The sequence below is a fragment of the Neofelis nebulosa genome, chromosome 8, assembly GCF_028018385.1.
Source record: "Neofelis nebulosa isolate mNeoNeb1 chromosome 8, mNeoNeb1.pri, whole genome shotgun sequence".
Lineage (NCBI taxonomy): Eukaryota > Metazoa > Chordata > Mammalia > Carnivora > Felidae > Neofelis > Neofelis nebulosa.
The window spans coordinates 50,899,307-50,922,779 of record NC_080789.1 but is presented as its reverse complement, the minus strand read 5'-3'; the positions used below and the strand labels follow the sequence as shown (position 1 = coordinate 50,922,779).

The window sequence follows — 23,473 nt, the reverse complement described above, 5'->3', positions numbered from 1 at the left end:
TAAAATTTCCAAATAAGTTCATCATTTCTAAGGGATGCTGGCACAATTAAATGTTGCATAAATTAAAATTTCTCCTATTAATTTTACCATCACAGTCTCTAAACCCCAACATTCATTTATTTATACACCTGGGTACCTACATGCATGCACATATATATACCAAACAATTCTTTTTCTGTCTCCATGATTTTAGAGTATCTGGAAATGTTACGTTACTCAGGCTTTTCCAGAACTTCTCTGGAACTATTTTGAAACTCAACGGATGCCCTGAAAATGATTAACCCGATGATCCTCAGATCTCCAGGGTCATCCTGCAACTTCCTGTACCTTTGTTCCTTCAGATTGGTGCCTTGAACTTCTAGACATACCCACCCAAATTTCTTGGGATTTTAAGGTGGGTATAGGATGGACAAAGGCCAGCCTACATCCTTCAGAGTATATTTCGAGGCCCTCCCTGTGTATCCGGCACTCTGATTACATTTTCTCATTTAATCCTTGTAACGACCCTAAGAGGTAAGCATTCTCATTTCCTCTTACCCGCAAGGAAACTGAGCCTTAGGGAAGTTGTGCTAGTTTGGTTAGAGATGAAATTTCACATTTAAAGCACGAATACTCCTTATTGGCTGGGCCTTTGACACAGAGAGCCTAAGACTCACAAGTCATCAATAAAGCAGTAACAAGCTTTAATACTGTCTCTGGGTCCTGCCTGGGTTCAGTGGAAAAGAAAGAGAAGGCTGTACAGTCTGAGGCGGAATAAAGGGCCTCAACTTCGTCAGATGTACTGCATGTTGAAGTGGGGGGAGGGGGCGTGTGTGCCCTTTTCCAGTAACCTGTAGGTTCCCTGAGAAGCTGCATCTTGCCTCATCTGGTGAGGGGTATCTTGGTGTTGCAACAGTAGTGACACAGACAGTGAGATGTCCTGTTGCCTCAGGCTGTCAGGAAGAGGCCAGCGGGTCGTCTTTTTCTCTGGAGCCAATTGGTTGGAGTCTGGACTTTCCCAGAGAATTGCCAGGTACTCCAGACTGGGTTACTAGACACCAATAATACTCTCCCTAAAATCCTTTAAAAATAGGTATTTTTAAAAACCAATCGTATGCTTACAGGTCAGACGTTTATTTTTACTTAAATCCAAATTCTGCATTATAGTCTAGGTGTGTCCTTGCACTCTCTGTTTATATTTTAGGCCCAAGGGCTTTGGCTAAATCAGGAAAAAAAACTGGTGGGCAGAGAAAGCAATCCTTGTAGCCTTTGGGAGGAGGTTCAGGCCCCAAAAAGAATTGTCCTGGAGATCGCTGGCACAAAAAGAGAGAGAGCATGTTACTCCCCAGAGTCAGGATACAAATCGACCGCCTTGTGTAATAGGATTTTCGCCATCTCCTCAGTGTACCTCCACTGATCCTGCTACTAAAAGAATTATCTAGAGAGGTGATGGTCTGTGTTACAGTAAGTGGCTCTGTGGGAAAGAACAGAAGAAATGGCTTGTAGAAACACGAAGCTGAAGGTGTGGGCCGTGACAGGTTTCTTGTCTGTCTCTTTGGTAAGCGCCATGGTTAGCAAGCTGCCCTTTTGTTTCACTATATTGGTATCTGATTGTAGTTCTTTTATGTTCTCTATTTTATTAGCCTGGTTTTACCCCCCTAAGATAAACATACTCCCTTGACCTGCATGATAGTTGAAGGCAGTGTATGAACATTCTGTTGAAGGCTGTAGCAGGGGAAAGAACTAGGGTGGAACTCATTGTTCAAGGGGCTTTTGCAGTTACTGTTTTATTAAAATAGAACATTCTTCTTCCTCAGCTATTATTAACTTATTTAGAACAGAGTAAGTAAATCACTGGACGTAAAATTCATGCTAGTAAAATTCATGCTAGTCTGCGGGTAAACAACTGGTCTCTTCACCAGATTATCGTCATGAAAAGTGTCAATGCAGTGCCCTGGGGCAATTTCACGTTCTCACTGATGGCCTCTCGCTGACCCAAAGTCCTCTGTGGGATTTATTGTGTCACACATTGTGGTTACTTGCTCTCCCTAAGTCTTTCAGAAGCATGAGTCACCAATTGCTGAAAGCTTGCCACTAGTTTTGCTGAGGCTCAAATAAAGGCATGAGAGTATGGGTTTGGTTTTTGTTGCTCGTTATTTTTTCTTCTTTTGTGCTTAGAAAAGACCCATTCTTCAGGAAATCTAAGTGTTTTGCAAATTCAGCTTTTTGCATCCTCATGGGTATAGCATTTAACATGTTTTTAATGTTTATTTATTTTTGAGAGAGAGAGCAAGCGCGAGCAGGAGAGGGTCAGAGGGTGAGGGCAGAGGATCTGAAGTGGGCTCTGTGCCACACCAACAGAAGCAAGCTCAGTGTGGGGCTCGAACTCACAAACTGCTAGATGGTGATCGGACCCCAAGTCAAAGTCAGACGCGCAACTGCTCCACCGACTGACCCACCCAGGTGCCCCAGGTCTGACGTTTTAAGTTATGATTTGATACTGTCTTCAGAGCTGAGTGGAGGAAGGAGAGGGCTAGACGTGTGCCATTGGAACTCTGGCATTCAGAGCTCTTGCGCCCCCCTTGGCTGAAATAAAGGGTGTGCGTGTGGGGGTTGGGGGTGTATGCAGAAGACAGCTAGGCTGTCGGTGCAACAGGAGCTGGAGGGGCAGGAGTTTGGGGCCTGGTAACGGGACCTAACGAACCTCTCTGCCCATCTCACCTCCTGGCACACTTCGCAAACTCCTGCGCCAAATACCCGGCACTCCAAAATGATCAGGGGATCCACCTGTGGAAGAAGTAATTACAAACCAAGTTGTCTGTTCTCACCTAGAGCTGGGGAGAAGGTACGATCTGGCTCTAGGGGATCCCTCGTCTTCAGAGGCTTGTCAGGGTGGTCAGCACTGTGTCCCAAGTGAGACAGATGATGAGTGACACAGATGTGTGAGCCCCAGGCCGGCCTTAGAAGCTGCCGGGTTTGAAATCAACGGAGAGAAAAGACAAGGCAAGGAGAAAAATGAGAACCGTGATCGTTGATTCAAGTGTGGAGGGCTAGGCCTTCTCTGAGTTTCTCCTCGTAAGTGCAAGGATCACACCACGGGGAATGGCCCTAGGACGGATAACATGAGGCAGCGGGCTCTTTGGATTTTGCAATTCTCCTGCCACCCTTAAAGGATAGAGGGTGACGTCAGGTATAGGACATGTTCTTCTCTACCCTTAAAGGGCCCCGGAGAATCTCTTCATTCTGTCTGTTGTCAGCTTAGTTCTAGACAGAGTCTGGGTTAGAATTCTTAAAGGCCTCAGCTCTGAATCCTCGAAACAGAACTAGGAGTCTGAATACTCTGAATTATTACAACACCTGCAATTCAGACCCATGAAACTAGGGTCTGCCTGTCGGCCCACTCGTACAGGGACAGCAAGGACTTCTGGAACTTTTGTAAGATTCAATATTTGTTGAGGATTAAGAATTTCTTATTTTTCTCCTCTGGCTATTACCACTTACTTTTTTTTTTTTTTTTTTTTTTAATTTTTGAGAGAGAGAGAGAGCGAGCACACAAGCAGGGGAAGGGCAGAGAGAGAGGGAGACACAGAATCTAAAGCAGGCTCTAGGCTCTGAGCCATCGGCACAGAGCCCGACGTGGGACTCGAACTCACGAACTGTGAGATCATGACTTGAGCCAAAGTTGGACACTCAACTGACTGAGTCACCCAGGTGCCCCTATTACCACTTTTAATAACAATGTGTAGTACTTCAAATATACCACTTGGCATTTTGGAAGCTTTAGTTTCAGGGGACAAAGAGCAAGCTCTGAATAGCCCGGAGCAAAACTGAGAAATGGGTTACTTTTTCTTGGCCCACCCACCTCTTTTATCAATATCCTTCTGCTCTCTTATGATTAATTAGTAATTTTCATCTTACCTACCATTTATCAACCGTTTCCTGTGTGCCAGATAGTAGGCTATTTCTGTTCTCCTTATCAGTTCTGTGAGTTCTGTTGTTTGCCTCATTTCACATGTGAGGAAAACGACATTGGGACTTATGGGGTGAAGTAACCCATCAACAGTCACAGAGCCAGGGAAAGGCAGAGCTGGGACTCACCCCAGGTGTGGGCCATGTGAAATGCATGGGCTTAGCCTTTTCCATCCCTGCTGTGACAGCCTTTTGAAGGTAAATGTAAGCTGAGGCTTACTGTCAGACAAGATGTTAAGTGATTATTTAGGATTTTATGCGACAAGTAGCTAAAATTGACTCTAAGCACTTTGTCTTTACCTCAGCAGATATCTATATTTTAAATAAGGCTCAAAGATATTTTTGACTTCAGTACGTAGAAAGTCATAGAGATGGGACAATAGAGAAGGGCTATCCTTAAGGCAGGGGCTACCAAAGATCCTTCACATCGCTGCAGGTTAGTGGCTCTCTGCTGAGAAGCTGGGCATTCCGCAGCACAGCTCTGTACATAACAGGTACTTGATTGTTAGCTGACTAAAACCCAGTTAGTGTGCTCACCGCATATCAGAAGAGCATAAGGAAAGCTGCTTTGGTTCATTTTAGTTCCTCCTATTGGCAAATCATCAGCTTTATCTACCAACTCCATGTATCTATAAATTTGAAAAGCCCACTGTCCCTAGGCCAGGTTTTCATCTTTGAGTTTTATATAATCCTTGTATTTATATTTTAAGAAAAATGGGAAAATACCCTCACGGAAAATTCTGTACGCGTTTGTGTTGTCATTGTTTGGAATTAACCAGATATGAGGGTACGCTTGCCATTTTGTTTTTTGCTCGAATGCCTTTATGATGTTTTGGTCTCGTTTGTCCTTGGCTACAATTTCAGTGCGAACATACTTTTGGATGATCGGTTTGAACCCAAACTGACGGACTTTGGCATGGCGCACTTCCGACCCCATCCGGAACATCAGAGCTCTACCATAAGCATGGCTAGCAGCAGCACTAAACATCTGTGGTATATGCCTGAAGAGTATATCAGACAGGGCAAACTTTCCATTAAAACGGACGTCTATAGCTTTGGAATTGTAAGTACCAAGTACCAGTCAACAAAGAAGGAGAGTTTATCACCAGGAATGTTCTAGATTCTAAGAATTTTTTTAAGGGCTTTAACTTTTAGACCTACTGACTTCCTGTTACCCAATGTCTTATACATTAATCTCATGCAATCTGTCAAATAATAAAATATACAGTCATTGATTAGAATTAACTATGTCCATTGTCAAGGTTAACTGTTGACCTAATTATATGTATATATTTAACATATGTAGCTGACTTTCTCTATATTCCCTATAGGTAATCATGGAAGTTCTGACAGGTTGTAAAGTGGTGTTAGATGATCCAAAGCATATCCAGCTGGTAAGAACTGTCTTCATCTCTGCACCCATTTCTTGGTCATTTTTTTGGATAGAGTTCTAAAAGACAAAGATACCTTATCTTCTTCTCTTCCTAGAGGGATCTCCTTATGGAGTTGATGGAGAAGAGAGGACTCGATTCATGCCTTTCGTTTCTAGATAAGAAAGTGCATCCCTGTCCTCGGAATTTTTCTGCCAAGCTATTCTCTTTGGCGGGCCAGTGTGCTACCACGCGGGCAAAGTTAAGACCATCAATGGATGAAGTACGTACACATGGTTTTATTCAAAACCAAGCCCACAGAACCATGGAAAATCTAAATTGGATACATTGTGTGTCTAAGTAAATTCTTTATCAATGAGGCAAATCCAGCCCCTAACACAGAATTCTAACCTAATAGATAGTTTTTCCAAGTCACCAAGTCACATTCTTTGGTACTCTGGTAGAGGTCATTATTGGGTGGGATCAGGGCACCACAAAAAATTTAATGAAATGACATAAGTGAGTAATTTGGAGAGAATTGTATTCAGCCTTCATTAAGAGATCTGGTCCATTAAGAATGTAGCACTTATTTCCCCTACTGGTTTTTTAATTTAGTCATCAGTTTAATCATCCAGTCAGTTATTTGTTTATTTGTTCAACAAATATTTAGCTAGCGCTTACTTTGCACGTGCCAGACTTTGTACTGGGTGCTGAGGGCACAACAGTAATCAAGATACGGTTGCTGCCTTCAGGCTCACAGTCCAGAGTGAGTCAGATCAGTAAACATGGCATCAGGGTGGGTAGAAGCCCAGGTCAGTATGGGAGCGTAGGCTCAGAATACACACCAGCCTATGCAAGTCAAGGAAGCTTCTTGATGGAAGTGACGGCTGTGCTATGGTTGGCAGAATAGGGTGAATTGAGGCAACAGTAAGAATAGGAGGACACTTCAGTCAGCGAGAATCTATACATGCAAAGCTCAGAGGTGATGGATTCCATGGCACTAATACTGCAGGTAGTTCAGAGAAGTGGGATGTCATAAGGGAAAAGCTGGAGTGCTCAAAATAATAGGAAGTTCTAGATGATGGACGGACATGAATCCATTGTGGTAGTCTGGGTTTAATCCTGAGTCTATTGTGGAAGCAGGAGGGGATTTTAAACAAGAGGTCAACATAATCAGAATATAAAGAACACTGGCCTGGGAGGCAGCAGAGGTATATTCGAGGCCTGACACCACCAGTAAGAGCTATATGACCTGAAATCTTGGGCCCAAAAGGAGCTATGAGAGGTACCATGGAAGAATAATGGGACTGGGAGCCAGATCTGAGGTCAAGCAACAGATCTGTTCCTTACTGGCTAGTGATATTTATTCCCTTTTTGAGCCTCAGCTTTATTATCTGTAAAATGAGAATAATAATATTGTTTGTACAGATTAAAAGGGGGAATGGGTGTGAAAACACTTTGTAAATAGTAAAACTCTCTAAGTACATTTTTTAAAAGTACGTGTGTGTGTGTAAAGATATGTTACATGCTCTTTTAAATTTTTTTTTTTTCAACGTTTTTTATTTATTTTTGGGACAGAGAGAGACATAGCATGAACGGGGGAGGGGCAGAGAGAGAGGGAGACACAGAATCGGAAACAGGCTCCAGGCTCCGAGCCATCAGCCCAGAGCCCGACGCGGGGCTCGAACTCACGGACCGCGAGATCGTGACCTGGCTGAAGTCGGACGCTTAACCGACTGCGCCACCCAGGCGCCCCAGTTACATGCTCTTTTAAATCAGGTCAACAGCTCTCAATGTGGGCTGCATATCTGGATCAACTGGGAAGCTTTTAAAATACAGATTCCTGGGCCCCTATCTTTTATACTTTGGTTCAAGTCTGTGAAAGAAAGGGTCTAGCTAATCTTTAATAGCTTCTCATTCAAAACTCTATTGTTGAACTTATTTCATGAAAACAAGAGGCTGTTCCTTAATAAGTAGGCAGAAAAAAAGGTGAAAGGAGAGGTTATTCAAACTTAACTCAATGTTTGTTTCTTGGTTACCTAGGTCCTAACTACTCTTGAAAGTACTCAAGCCTGCTTATATTTTGCTGAGGACCCTCCCACTTCACTAAAGTCCTTCAGGTGTCCTTCTCCTCTATTCTTGGATAATGTACCAAGTATTCCAGTGGAAGATGATGAAAACCAGAATAATCGTTCACACCCTCATGATCAAGGTTTGAGAAAAGATGGAGTGACTCCGAAAGTTCCATTTGAATGCAGCCAGTCTGAGGTTACATTTCTGGGCTTTCACAGAAAGACAGGGGGTGAGAGAAAAGAGGATGCATGCAACACGCCCAGTTCTTCTTGTAAAGAAAGTTGGTCTGCAAAGCATTCAGCTCTATTGCAGGACTCAGGGGCCTGTGGTGCAGATCTGGACCCTTCTGCAGAAGCTCCAGACCCTTCTTACAGGAGCAAGCCAGTGGAGACTAGCTGTTCCTCTGAATCTTCCTGGAACGAATGTGAGCAGTACAAAAAGGAATCAATTTCACCAGAAGATAAAGAAGAAAGCAAGTATTGCTAAGGCCTCTGAGTACAGGTATCATCTTGGGAAAACATTGTTACCATAAGTAATGCGAAAAGGACTATGGATGGTGAGTTTGGGTGATGCGGATCTACTCTGGACAATTCTACTCCTTCCTTCCCAACTCTGAAAACAGAGTGGCTCAAACCTAGGCTATATGAGAGCCATCCAAAATTACTTAAGATCATGAGCTGTGGCTTTAGACAAACAAAACCTACCAAAGAGGGACTAGATTCTACGGTCTTCTCCATCATCATCAACATGAGCCCCTGTGCCACCAGTCTGCTAAGTACATTCAGTTCAGTTAGATTGCATTATTCAGTTTGGCTTGCTTGTGAAGGTTGTAAGAAGTGTCTAATTTGTAAATGTTAACAGGTGCCTTTTTAAAGAATTACCTTTGTGTTTATCTTAATTAACCTTTAGTATTTTTCTGTTCCTCCCTGTCAAGCCTGTCTGTTTGAAAATGAGCCAGATTTACCCTTGGCTGTTGACATGTTCTGTGTAGAGAGGGGATTCTTGCCCAAGATCTGTATTTCTGTATTTAAACCCTTAGGATAGTTTATCACATATCATACAGTTTTGGCTATTATTGCATTTTTTTTTTTTTTTTTTTTTTACAAACCTAGAGACCATTATATCCTGAGTAGAATGTGTGAAATTTTAATCAAGTAGTTTTTGTTTCTGAGAAAATGGCTGGTCACAAGGGCTTATGTTACCTTTTTCTTTGATCCTGTACCTTCCAACTCTGTGCCTTTACTCTTGCTGTTCACTGGGTCTCCCCCTGTTGAAATCCTACCCAGGCCTTCAAGGCCCAGCAGAACTACCTCTTCCAGGAAGCTTCCTTAATCTGTCCAGCCAGAAGTACTCACTTCCTTAGCATTTCTATAGCACTGTTTTTGTGTTTGTTTCATACTTGTTATTTTCTCAATTGTACCGATGTTGCCTGTGCCATATTTTCTCTCTTACTAGATTGTAAACTACCTGTATTAATTTCCTATTGTTGCTAGAACAAATTATAAGGCACTTTGTGGGTTAAAACAATGTAAGTTGGGGTGCCTGTCTGGCTCAGTCAGTAGAGCATCCAGCTCCCGATCTCAGGGTCATGAGTTCAAGTCCCATTTGGGTGTAGAAATTACTTAAAAAAAAAAAAAAAAAGTTAATTATTTTACAATTCTGGAGGTCAGAAGTCCTTGGCATTCTTTCTGGAGGCCCTAGGGGAGAATTCATTCCCCTGCCTTTTCTAGCTTCTAGAGACTGCCTGCATTCTTTGACTCATGGCCTCTTCCCCTCCATCCTCAAAGCCAGCATTGTGGCATTTTTGAATCTAGATTTCTCTTTCTTTTTCTCTTTGGACTTTTGTTCATCACCTCTTTCTCTTCCTTTGCCCTCCTGCCTCCTACGGATCCTCATTATTGCATTGGGCCCACTCAGATAATCCAAGGATATCTATGCATCGCAAGACCCGTAACTCATTCACAGAAGTAATTCACAGACTTCTGGAATTAGGACATGGATGTCCCTGGGGAACTGGGGGCCTTACTCTATCACATTCCCTGAGTGTGCAGGGGCCATCTCTTCAAGGCCTAGCATGTTATCCTATACAGAGCTGTTTCCTTACAAGTTAAGTTGAATTAAGTTCTAAGAACCCACATAATAAAAAGATTGCTGAGTAAAGTGGGGATTAGGACTGTCTTTCTGATGATGGATAGAAACACTCCAAGAAAACCATTTCCACAAGATTAATGGAATTTCCCTCTCTAGAACATGTATGATGAAAGGGTAGACCTCTAGCCTGCTGTGCATCCAAGGAATAGGCTCTTGCTTTTTTTTTTTTTTTTGTGAGTTAGTATGTTTGGGTTAATTGGTCAGATTGGAGTCCAGATTTAAGAACAAATTATTTAAAAAAGGAAGTCATCTTAAAAATTTTTTTTAAATGTTTTTGTTTATTTTTGAGAGAGACAGAGACAGAGTGTGAGCTGGGGAGGGGCAGAGAGAGAGGGAGACACAGAATCCAAAGCAGGATCCAGACTGAGCTGTCAGTACAGAGCCTGACATGGGGCTCTAACTCAGGAACCGGGAGATCATGACCTGAGTCTAAGTCGGAAGTTTAACCGACTGAACCACCAGGGAGTGCCCCAGGGAGTCATCTTAAAAAAAAAAAAAAAAAAAAAAATAGGTTGGGAGGTGCGCCTGCGTGGCTCAGTCAGTTAAGCGTCTGATTCTTGATTTCAACTCAAGTCATGATCTCGTGGTTCATGAGATTGAGCCTTACGTCGGGCTCCACACTGTGCGGGGCCTGCTTGGGGTTATTTCTCTATCCCTTGCCCTCTGTCTCTCCCCTGCTCGTGCTCTCTCTCTCTCTCAAAATAAATAAACTTAAAAAAAAAAAAAAAAGAAGACGGAAGTCATCAGGAATCAGGGTCAGGTTAACAGACCAAGGCCAGGAACATGAAGCTACAATTCTGGGAAAAATGGTCTCATGGTGAGGTTCAGAACACAATAAGCCTTAGTCTGATTGACAGGCCACATAAAGGCCCAGGTAAGCAGTTGGGAGAGGTCATGCTCAGGCTGGTCCTCAGGGGCCAGCCATCTTACCCATCTGTTCTTTGCATGTGTTATTAAGCACCTGCCAGAATCAAGGCACTGTATTGACTCCAATAGGACACTGAGTGTGGAAGAAAAGGCAACCACCCCAGTGAAGAGTTGGGTGACATCTGGTATTTGAACCACAAACCAGTGGAACTGAAAGTAAAAGTGGGAGGAGGAGGAGGCAGAGATTACTATGCATTTTCTAGAGGGGAAGGAAGGCTTTTTGGAGAAACTTGTTGGAGAGAGAGAAGGGAGGAAGAGAAATAGAAAAGGAGTCCCAGGATGGACATCCAGGGATTTGGGGGCCCAGAGCTCTACCAGAGCTCTGCAGAACCCCAGCTCTGGGGCTGGAAGGATGGGTGAGGGCAAAGGGAGCTCGGTCCAAAGCATTTCATGCTTTTTCCTGTTAAGCCTTCACAGCCACACTGAAGGTACAAATCCCATTTTATGATGAGAAAACTGACTTAGAGAGGTTAAATAACGAGCCTGGGGTTTTCCCAGAACTGGAAGAGCCAGGATTTTAAAGCACAGCTGTCTGATATCAAAACCCACACTCTTTCTTGTATTCCACATTGCATACAGAAGCCCCCACAGATTCAAGCTTTTATAGAAAAGGATAGAGGTGAGAGCTCATTTGTTGATTCCAACAGGTTTTCAGTAAGCACACAAGGCTTGCCATGTCTTCTGCCTTTTTTCACTATCCTGTTCCTCTGTTAACAGTTACCCACCTCTTTAGTCATTAGATGTAAGTTAAATGAATTCATTGATCTAACCATTCATTCACTGAACAAATATTTATCAACAGCCTCCTTTATGTGAGGCATTGTTCTGGGAGCTGGGGACACAGTGAAGATCACACCCAACTGAGGGCGCCTGGGTGGCTCAGCTGGTTAAGCGTCCGACTTCAGCTCAGGTCATGATCTTGAGAAGTTCGTGGGTTTGGGCCCTGTGTGGGGGTCTGTGCGGACAGCTCAGTGCCTGGAGCCTGCTTTGGATTCTGTGTCTCCCTCTCTGTTCACCCCTCCTGCTCTCTATCTCTCTCAAAAGTAAATAAGCATTAAGAATTTTTTTTTTTTAAAAAATCACACCCAACAAAGATCTCTGCCCTCATGGAGCTTATGTTCTAGTCAGTAAATGAGCAGATGGATGAAAGGAAACAACATAGGAAAGTTGTAATCTCGATTCTAATGCTAACTGGTGGCTCTCCAGGAGACCAGCCTCACTGAGCCATCTCTGAGTGTTGTCTGGACTTAGACTCCAGCTTCTCTGCCAGCCCTTCCGTAGGGATTCACAGAGGTTTCCCCTCACCCTATGGTACAGCTGATGTCTCCATGGTAACTGGTTGCTTTGCTATTAGTGTGCACCAGGCAGTCTGTGATATATGGCAATCATGACAGGTCCGATTCTTCCATTGACCTATGATTTGTCCAGGACATTCATCTAGCTACCAAAGACACCTTCAACTGGCTGCTCCTAAGGACTCTGAAGCACCTACACATGCCTCACTTCCCTGTCACTCCACAATGTAATTGTCTGTTGACTTCTCTCTTCTCCACAAAACTGAAACTTCTTGAGGACGGGGACTATATCCTGCTCATTTTTGTGTCTGTAACAGTGAGTATGGTACCTGGTGCATAATATGGCCTGATCAATATTTATAAAATGAATGAACCAGGGCGCCTGGGTGGCGCAGTCGGTTAAGCGTCCGACTTCAGCCAGGTCACGATCTCGCGGTCCGTGAGTTCGAGCCCCGCGTCAGGCTCTGGGCTGATGGCTCGGAGCCTGGAGCCTGTTTCCGATTCTGTGTCTCCCTCTCTATCTGCCCCTCCCCCGTTCATGCTCTGTCTTTCTCTGTCCCAAAAATAAATTAAAAACGTTGAAAAAAAAAAATTTAAAAAAAAAAAAAATAAAATAAAAAATAAAATAAAATGAATGAACCAAATAGTCATTTAGAATATCTTCAAAATCATTGGTATCTAGTATATCACGACTGTCATCTACATTGCACCCAAAGTGCATCTTTCTTTTCTCTCTCTCTCTTTTTGTTTAACGTTTATTCATTTTTGAGAGACAGAGAGAGACAGAGCATGAGCAGGGGAAGGGCAGAGAGAGAGGGAGACACAGAATCCGAGGCAGGCTGCAGGCTCTGAGCCATCAGCACAGAGCCTGACGCGGGGCTCGAACTCACAGACTGCGAGATCGTGACCTGAGCAGAAGTCGGTCGCTCAACTGACTGAGCCACCCAGGCACCCTTCTTTTCTCTTTTTTAAAGTTTTATTTATTTTAGTAATCTCTACACCCAACGTGGGGCTTCAACTTGTGACCCTGAGATCAAGAGTTGCATGTTCTTCATGGAACACCTGGGTGGCTCAGTTGGTTGAGCGACGACCAGCTTTGGCTCAGGTCATGATCTTGCAGTTTGTGAATTCTAGCTCCACATCGGGCTCTCTGCTGACAACACAGAGCTCACTCCAGATCCTAAGTCTCTGTCCCTCTCTCTCTTACCCTTCCCCACTCACACTCTTTCAAAAATAAGTAACATTAAAAAAAAAAGTCACATGCTCTTTTGACTGAGCCAGCCAGACGCCCCTAAAGTGCATCTTTCTAATACCCATACTACCATTATTCATTTGCTTAGATGGTTCCATCCCACTGTTCTCAGAGAAAAGTTATTAATATTAAGTATTAAATCTGAGATATCTTTGAAAGGAGGAATTAGACATTGTGTATACATTGTTTATAGATATGATTCATGGTAGAAAATATTCCCAAACCATTTGTAAGCAATGATAAACCAACATTTGATAGGGGATAAACTGATACTTGTGGTATTTTGTTTCCATATTTCTGTCAAATTATTTGTATATATTTGATGGTCCATTGAACTTGACATGCAAGTATTTTCTTAGAAGGCATTTTTATTCCAAAGATCTACACTGCTTACCAAGCCTTCACTTTAGAGCCTTCTTATTAATGTCATCTGTCTTGTTGAAAACTTTGTGGCAATCTCTACAAATAGCAAGTGAATATTTCCAAAGTTTTGTATTGGCTCCTTAATTTTAAAATTTCTTACAGACCAACATTGATTGCAATGGAGAGTAAGCAGGTAGAAAGAACTTACGTGCAGGAGATTCAGACTCAGTTAACACTGAGGTGTCTAATAGTGTGATAAGTGCTTTCATTACCTACACTCTGAATGCCAACTGAGCTGGGTTCTGTTACTATAATAGCAAGGAAAATGATATCAAGAAAGTTGACTCTTATCCCAAGTCACGCTGATAGTGAAGTATGGACACAAATTGAAAACTCTTTATTCAAATCCAGGAAATATTTGCTCTGAAAACGGATAACTTAAAAATTAGGTATTCCTGGGGCACCTAGGTGGCTCAGTCAGTCAAGTGTCTGACTCTTGATTTTGGCTCAGGTCATGATCTCATGGTTGCGGGGTTTGATGCCCACATTGGGCTCTGCCCTGACAGAGCCTATTTGGGATTCTCTCTCTCCCTCTCTCTCTGCCTCTTCCCTGCTTGTGCACATGTGCCACATGCACTCTCTCTCTCCCTCAAAAATAAAAAAGTAAACTTTAAAAAATTAAAGGCATACCCTATTTGAAAATAAAAACAGTAATAACATATGTGTTTATCTTATTTGTATTAATTGTATTCTCCAAGATTGGCAAATATCAAAGTAATTGACAAAATATGAACAAAGGGACATTCTTGTTCACTGTTGGCAGGGGTGAAGACTGGTACAACTTTTCTAGAGACAGTATGTATCAAATTTGGTAATATATACCAAACATTTAAATGATACACTTTTACCCAGCAATTTGTTTACAATTTGTCCTAAAGAATAAAAACTACACAAGTATGTAAACATGAGGGCAAAGATGTACTTTATGATATTCATGATATTAAAACTTTGGAAATGGCCTAAATATCCTTCAACAGAAAATGGGTTACATAAATTCTAGCACATATATACTATTGAGTCATATACAACTGTCATTAAATATTATTTAGATTGCATTTATTGCTATGGAAATCTGTCCCTGAAATATTATGGAGTGAAAAAGCAAGATATAGAATAATATGTTTAATATGGGCCCATTTCTAACACTGGATATTTTAAAATAATATATGTTTCATACAGAGATCTTTGCCAAAAATGATGTCTTTCTCTGGGCTATAGGATTTGGGTGATCTTTACTTTCTTTTGACTTTTATGTATTTAAAACTTGTATAATGAGCATGTATCATTTTTATTACCAGAAAATAATAAAGGTATTTTTATGTTGGAAAAAAATATTCTATACATGTCGATATTTACCTCTTTGCTTAGCTGTGCCCTTGATAACAACTGTCAACCACCAATAATATTTCTGTTCCATTGCCCTTATTTCTATCGTACAGCCTCAGCGACTGAAGCTCCCACATAGATCTATCTTGTATCTCCTGAATAACAAGTTTTGAGAGGACTTATAAAAAGGCAATCCAATGGGTGCCTGGCTAGCTCAGTGGGTGAACTGTGCAATTCTTTTTTTTTTTTTTTAATTTTTTTTAATGTTTGTTTATTTTTGAGACAGGGAGAGACAGCACGAATGGGGGAGGGTCAGAGAGAGAGGGAGACACAGAATCTGAAACAGGCTCCAGGCTCTGAGCTGTCAGCACAGAGCCTGACGCGGGGCTCAAACTCACGGGCCGCGAGATCATGACCTGAGCCGGAGTCAGATGCTTAACCGACTGAGCCACCCAGGCGCCCCTGAACTGTGCAATCTTGATCTCAGGGTCATGAGTTCAAGCCCCATATTGGGTGTGGAGCCTAATTAAAATTTAAAAAGGTAACAAATTAAAAAAGCAAGCCAAGATGCAAAAACCAGACCAGCTAAAATACAGAAGAGTGGAGAACAGATCACAGTGCACAATGCTTTGTAATTACAGTTGATTTTGGTAAAATATTTAAAAATTACCCTTAAGCTCTATCCTTACAAATTAGCACTGCAAGGAATAGCCTACAGCTAAATTAAAAAAAAAAAAAATTAAAAGATCTTTGGAGAGAAAAATTTTTTAACCATAAATTATCCCTTCCTCAGACTTAGGTCCCATTATCCCTTTTTAACCTACATACGACTTTTAACCTGCTGAATTTAGTAGACTCGGGGCTGTAGTTATGAGTTGAAGATAAAACTTGCCACAGTGCAGAGAAAGTGTGACAGAATACAGTGTTTTTCTCTAGCAGGTAGAGATGGAGCCTATGTAACAATGCTAATGGGGCCCACAATACATTAATTATAACGGGAAATAGCAAAGTGTACTCCAGGGTAAAATACCAATTCTAATGAGCTCTATCCTGGAGGGACTGTTTTGTGGGCATAAGTTACAGGGGACAGTAAATATGATAAAAACACAGGCAAATCTAGCTAAAAGATAAATTTGTGCTGGCTTTTTAGGAGCATGACCCTGCCACAAATTTTGTTCTCTTGATACCAAATTAACGTGTTGGTGCTATTTTTGTGTTTCCTGGAAGAGAAATGCTGGGTAATATTAACTGTATCATCACTGCAGAGATTTCAGCAAAAGAGAGGTTAAGGAATCTAGTACGCAAATAGAGTGTAAAATGAAGTCACTCTGACAGCACATTGGGGTGAAGTATGCATAACTTCCAGTAGTCTTCTTAATCCCATTATTCACTAACGATAATTTCATGTCATTCTGAAAGCATATTAGCTAATTACAGTGCACTTGCTGGACCATTAAACATTGGATCTTCTGATATATCTTTTTATTTTATGTTTGTAACACGGGATTTTTCTTTCAGGATTTTTTTTTTTTTTTTTTTTAAGAAAAGAGCTGCAGTGATCTCAGCCAAGGGCAAATATAAATCTGTGACTTTTATTATTTTTACTTTATGTGCCCTGGAGGAAAATGTGAGATTCCAGTATGCTTACAAAGCCAAGTGTGCATGTTTGTATTAAGTCACTGCCAGTAGCTCTAAGGCTTGAGACAAGAGGCAGAGCAATCATTATGCATTTGTTTAGCAGTTTGAAGAGGGGGAAATAATTCATATGATTTCTAATATTCTGTCTTGGCCATTAAAATGTATTTCTCTAAAAAAAAATTATTACCGTATTTTACAAGACATAATCTAACATGTTCTCATCTTTCTCCCTATGTCATAATCCCAGCATCGTTTGTCCTTGTTTCAATGGCCATTTGAGTGACCCAAGTAGCATCGCTGCATCACAGATCTCATCAATCACAGTGAAGCTACACCTCTCCTTTACTTCAGCCACTATTTCCAAGGCCACACCCTCTGGACTCCATTCTTACCTGAAACTGCTACACATCAGAAATCACAATATGCTATCCTGGACTTTATAAAGACATCTTGTTATCTGATCTCCCCATTTTTTTTTCCTGGCCTGTCAATGACCATCCTTTTCCTCCCCATCTACTCCATGGTTTCTTTGCAGAGGTTGGGCCATGGGTTCATCTGTGTCAGTATTTGTCCTTATGGAAAACTAGAACCCCTGCTAGTTATTTCAAACAGATGGAATTTAATATTGGGAGTTGGTTATCAAAGACTTGGAAAGGCCAGAATAGGAAAAAAAAAAAAAAAAAAAAAAAGAAAAGGAAAATGTGTAGCTATCCAGAGATTAAGAACTACAGGAAGCCATTTTCACTGTTGTGCATGAAGGAGAAAAAGAGAAGAGGTGTACCTAAGAGCCATGACCACTGTTCTGCTGAGGCCACAGAGAGCTTGCTCCTGATGCGTGCAATGCTGATGCATTTCCATGGAGGAAAGCGGGAACGTGGACCGACCACCACCTGTGCAGCTCCTATGTTACTGCCAGGGGCCCAATAAGAAGCAGAGAAAGAAAAGGCTCCTCTAGTTCTTCTGGGTTCTATAATGAGGAGTCAGCTGTCAAGGGCATCTAGGAGATGCAGTTTTCTTTAAACTACATAGGAAAGCACAGAAGGGCAAGAACAGACAAATCCTACCCTGTGGCTATTCAGCATTTATTCTCGCCTTTCTACCTTCTGTTTCAATTTCCGGTAACAATAACAATATCATGCAAATATTCGTCAATAATCGAAAGTGCTATCACTCTTTCAAAAGATGTACAGGCTCTCATCAGTCATTATATCTGTCTCCAGGTGATTTTAATATATCTTCTGCCTAAATTTTCTAAAAATAGAGGTAATCATCTCCAACAATTCTTATACAATATAGGAGAAAAGAGAGGGAAAGTAAGTGGTGAATAGACACAAATACATACAAAACAAAGAAAGCCTGCGCGGCTGCTATTGTCTTTGTTTCTGTGATTTGTCACCAGGATGCAATTTCACTCTCCTTCCATGCTCCCTTGGCCTCGGCCGGCACTTTGGGTCTCTCGGTTTCCTTCCCTGATGGTGTGTGCCAAACCTTCACTGCTAAAGGGTGTGAGCCCTCAGTGGTCTTTATTGGTGCTGGAATTGACATTAACTTTCATCGCTGGAGATGGAACTGTTAGTAAGCGGAGTTCCCCGGATTTCAGTCTCAAAGCCTTCCTGTCCTCCTTGTGCTCCCCAATCTCATCTCCCCCTTGACAGCGGCAATCAATACCCAGAACCTGTGTCATAAGCTACATCTTTCTCCTTGGTTCAGTGGCTTGAAGAGCCCAAAATGACAGCCTCCACTTCCCAGTCTGTAAAATCATGCTTGCGTCCGCATGGGATCGTTTCTCACTTGAGATCTAAGAGCTCTACACTAGCAGAGCTCACGGGGCACCTGGTGGGCTTAGTCGGGGGAGCACGCCACTCTTTTTTTTTTTTTTTTTTTAATTTTTTTTTTTTTCAACGTTTTTTAATTTATTTTTGGGACAGAGAGAGACAGAGCATGAACGGGGGAGGGGCAGAGAGAGGGAGACACAGAATCAGAAACAGGCTCCAGGCTCTGAGCCATCAGCCCAGAGCCTGATGCGGGGCTCGAACTCACGGAACGCGAGATCGTGACCTGGCTGAAGTCGGACGCTTAACCGACTGCACCACCCAGGCGCCCCAACGCCACTCTTGATCTCAGGGTTGTGAGTCTGAACACCTTGTTGGGCGTACAGTGAGTAAATATATACATACGTAAATATGTAAATAAGCAGAGCTCCGAAATGATGGGAAGCTGAGAAAAATATGTATGAGTGGATGTGTTTACTTTTCTCAGCATCCTTGTCATTGAATAATGGGAAACATTTTAAATCAACAGCTCTCTTAAAATTTATCATACCAAATCAAACGTAATACTTTAAATATTGTATGTAAAAAGAGTATTAGTTTATTCTGTTACTTAACTGGGCTATGTTTCTGTGAATCTAGTCTGAGTTTGTGTTAAGTGTCGGTATGTGTGTCTGTCAAAGCCATCATTTCATACGAGCTCCTACTAGCCTGGGGATCTACCACGGCCTTGAGATCTTTTTCACATAAACAGCCGATAGCATAGATCTCCTTCATCTTTTCCTTGTGTAATTGATTTTCACAAAATAAAACCCAGAGCTTATTATACGTTTATCGCCTTAACACCATCCAACTAGTTCTGAATGACTTAATACACATTGTGGTTCACTGCTATCTTGTTTATTTGGAATCACTGACCCAACATTTTGAGGCAGCCCCTCACTCCATTTCTTACCACTCTCATCTCTTATCATGCTCCCCATCATAAGTCAGTTGCAGCCACTCTAGCCTTCTTGCATGCCAACCTTGTTTCCATCTCAGGACTTTGCACTTGCTGTTCCCCTGCCTGGAACTCTCTTCCTCCAGAATTTCTCTCTCTGCTCTTACTCCCTATCCTCTTTTACAATGTACCAGTTTCCTTCAATTCATGTGTCAGTGCATGACGCTGTTTTATATACCTATCTATTTGTTTATCATCAGTCTTCTTCCCTAGAATACAAACTCTATGAAGCCAAGGACTTTCACATGGTCATGACTGGATCCCCAGCACTTAGAAAATTTCCTGAGACATAATAGATGCTCAATAAACATTTTTAGAAGAGTCTTTCAAATTTTTTAAATTAATTTATTTTTTTTTTTAAATTTTTTTCAACGTTTTTTATTTATTTTTGGGACAGAGAGAGACAGAGCATGAACGGGGAAGGGGCAGAGAGAGAGGGAGACACAGAATCGGAAACAGGCTCCAGGCTCTGAGCCATCAGCCCAGAGCCCGACGCGGGGCTCGAACTCACGGACCGCGAGATCGTGACCTGGCTGAAGTCGGACGCTTAACCGACTGCGCCACCCAGGCGCCCCATTAATTAATTTATTTTTTAATTTACATCCAAGTTAGCATATAGTGCAACAATGATTTAAGGAGTAGATTCCTTAATGCCCCTTACCCATTTAGCCCATCCCCCCTCCCACAACCCCTCTGTTTGTTCTCCATATTTAAGAGTCTCTTATGTTTTGTCCTCCTCCCTGTTTTTATATTATTTTTGCTTCCCTTCCCTTATGTTCATCTGTTTTGTATCTTAAAGTCCTCATATGAGTGAAATTATAGGATATTTGTCTTTCTCTGACTAATTTCACTTAGCATAATACCCTCAAGTTCCCTCTATGTAGTTGCAAATGGCAAGATTTCATTCTTTTTGATTGCCAAGTAATCCTCCATTGTGTGTGTGTGTGTGTGTGTGTGTGTGTGTGTGTGTGTGTGTGTACACCACATCTTCTTTATCCATTCACCCTTCGGTGGACATTTGGGCTCTTTCCATACTTTGGCTATTGTTGATAGTGTAGTCTTTCAAATTTTTAATTCAATCATTCAACATTTTAGCATTTTTTTTCCAGGCTTGCATGATTGGACAGTTTGATGAAGTTACTTTCTCTATCCACAAAATTGTTGATAAAAAGTATTCTACAGGATAGAGTCAACTTCAGAACCATGTGGCACTTCACCAAGTATCCTCCTTCAGGTTAATGTCTTTCCAGTAATTAAAAAATCTTTAGGAAAAAATCCAGTCAACTCTGACTTTATCTCACTTTTGCAACATGTTTCTCTATCTTGACTACAAGATATGATCCAAGCTCCTTTAAATAGCATAAAATGACCTTCATAAGCTGGTCCCAAACTATCTTTCTAGTATTAAATCCCATCACTACCTCTTTCTTGTTCCTTTCCATAGATTTTGTATTTTTTGTTCTAGTCCCACTAAATTTGTTATGATTCCTAAAGCACACCATGTCCCTTCTCATTTCCATGCCTTAGCACATGCTGTTCCAACTATCTGGAATGCTTGCCTCTCCTCACCCCACCTTCAGCTAGGTATATCCTTATACACCATTCATGAGCTATCATAAATATTACTTCCTCCATGAATCCTTCTCAAACTTCCCTGATATAATCATCTCCTCTGTTCTCTCTCAGTAATTTAGATTTATAAACTTTTGCATTTTGCTTATTGTTTGTAATCATTATCATATTGTTTATGTCTCTTTTCGGAGTTAAGACTGTGACCTCCTCCAGGGTATGAAATTACTCACTGATGTCTATTAAACAAATGAAACACTTAACAAAATATTTTATCCATTACTTTTTGGAGTTTAAAGAAAGCAATTCACACCCAATAGGAGTGACTGATACCCCAGATCGGCTTCCACCAGAGTGGCACTGACCTTGGTGAATATTGGGGAATCCATCTTAGCCCTGCCATCTCAGAGGCTAGAATTCTTCAGTCTCCTTGGAATGGACTTATCTCTCAATGGCAGATCTGAAGTGATCAAGTTCACAGAGGTTGATAAAAATCAGCATACTGATTTTCTACTTTATAATGAAAAGCCTAACTGTCCAGAGAATTGAATTCTCACGTCAACATATTAGTGTATTATCTCCTTATAGGCAAGCTATATATGAAGCAGTATGATATGGTACAGGGGGACTGATTGATTGTAAGTATTTCTTGGTGAAGGAAGCTTGAGACCATCTCATGCACTAGGGAAACAGTGCCTTCAAGGTCACTATGATGTTTGAGGTTGCCTAGCCAAGGCTGCCACTCCCTGGGCAGGGCCTGGGGGATCACCTTCAGCTTGGCAGCTTGCCATCCATTTCTTGTGTAGCTACGGTCAACCAACATGTCTTTGCCCAAACAGGACCTAAAGAAATGTCACTGAATGCCTGGTGACTAAATTACATTTGTATTTGAGTTCCCATTCTTCCCATTTATATATTCATGGATATTCTCCTGGTTTGTTCCTGTTCATATTTACTGTGTGTGGATCTAACTAATTTAACTTCAAGCACAACTGTATTGTTGACTCATTGTCAACTCTAATGACAACAAGACCTAAAAGGGTTGAGTAATGAATCAAGGTCTTGCAGTTTGTCAATGGACAAGGCAAAAATTCAACCTTGATCTTATTGCTTTAATCTGGTATGCTTTTCACTATACTTCTCTAAGTGGAAATACCTAATAATTGTACAAGCAGATGAGTTCTTAACCTTTTCTTCCTGATTAAAGGTATTTTTCTTTAAAAGGCTTAAAAACATGCATATACTTTGAGACTTTTTTCTTTTTTTTTTTTTCTTTTTTTTTTTTAATTTTTTTTTTTAACGTTTATTTATTTTCGAGACAGAGAGAGACAGAGCATGAACGGGGGAGGGGCAGAGAGAGAGGGAGACACAGAATCGGAAGCAGGCTCCAGGCTCTGAGCCATCAGCCCAGAGCCCGACGCAGGGCTTGAACTCACGGACCGTGAGATTGTGACCTGAGTTGAAGCCGGACGCTTAACCGACTGAGCCACCCAGGCGCCCCATGAGACTTTTTTCTTAAGTTTTTTAAAAAATTTATTTAAAAAAAAAATTTTTTTTTAACGTTTATTTATTTTTGAGACAGGGAGAGAGCATGAACAGGGGAGGGTCAGAGAGAGGGACACACAGAATCCGAAGCAGGCTCCAGGCTCTGAGCTGTCAGCACAGAGCCCGACGCGGGGCTAGAACTCACGGACTGCAAGATCATGACCTGAGCCGAAGTCGGCCGCCTAACCGACTGAGCCACCCAGGCGCCCCTAAAATTTCTTTTTAATGTTTATTTTTGAGAGAGTGAGAGAGGGAGAATGTCAGCAGGGGAGGGGTAGAGAGAGAGGGAGACACAGAATCCGAAGCAGACTCCAGGCTCTGAGCTGTCAGCACAGATGCGGAGCTTGAACTCACAGACCATGAGATCATGACCTGAGCCAAAGTCCGAAGTTTAACCGACTGAGCCACCCAGGCGCCCCCTTAAGTTTTTGTTTAAGTTCCAGTTAGTTAACATACAGCATATGTTAGTTTCAGGTGTACAATTTTTTAAATGTTTATTTATTTATTTTGAGAGAGAGAGAGAGTGAGAGCAGGGGAAGAGGCCCAGAGAGAGTCGGGGCTCGATTCCATAAACCGTGAGATCTTGACCTGAGCCAAAATTCAGAGTCAGATGCTTAACCAACTGAGCCACTGAGGAGCCCTGAGGAGTCCAATTAATTTAGTGATTCAACACCTACATATAATACCTGGTGCTAATGACAAGTACACTATTTAGTCCCCATCCCCCCACCCACCGCCCCTCCGGCAACCATCGGTTTGTTCTATATAGTTAAATGTCTTGTTTCTTGGTTTACCTCTCTTTTTTCCCTATGATCATTTGTTTTGTTTTTTAAATTCCACGAGTAAAATCATGTTATTTGTCTTTCTTTGACTTATTTCACTTAGCACACTCTAAGCTCACTCTACCTCCACCCAAATCATTGCAAAAATGGCAAGATTTCATTCTTTTTTATGACTAATATTCTATTGTATAAATATACCACATCTTCTTTATCCATTCATCCGTAGATGGACATTTGAGCTCTTTCCATAATGGCTATTGTAGATAATGCTGCTATAAACATCAGGGTTCATGCATCCCTTCGAATTAGTATTTTTGAGTTATTTTTGTATTATTATTTAGTATTTGTATTTTGTAAATTCCTAGTAGTGCGGGAGGGCTCAGTCAGTGGGGCATGTGACCCCTG

At 41.6% G+C, this 23,473-nt stretch overlaps 1 protein-coding gene across 2 annotated transcripts in view; it reads left to right on the top strand.

Moving 5' to 3' along the window:
• The window catches only part of IRAK3 (interleukin 1 receptor associated kinase 3), a 62,857-nt gene extending 44,593 nt beyond the window's left edge, over positions 1 to 18,264 (top strand). Inside the window, exons 9-13 of one of the 2 annotated variants that reach the window (XM_058742113.1) lie at positions 4,813 to 5,011; positions 5,280 to 5,342; positions 5,437 to 5,601; positions 7,362 to 7,892; positions 16,651 to 18,264. In XM_058742113.1, the coding sequence (XP_058598096.1) occupies positions 4,813 to 5,011; positions 5,280 to 5,342; positions 5,437 to 5,601; positions 7,362 to 7,877 (943 nt within the window). In that variant the 3' untranslated portion in view covers positions 7,878 to 7,892; positions 16,651 to 18,264. Of the gene's footprint in view, positions 1 to 4,812; positions 5,012 to 5,279; positions 5,343 to 5,436; positions 5,602 to 7,361; positions 8,290 to 16,650 lie in introns of those variants that run through there. The other variant, XM_058742111.1, reaches the window with a different exon arrangement.
• Positions 18,265 to 23,473: the final 5,209 nt, after the last annotated feature.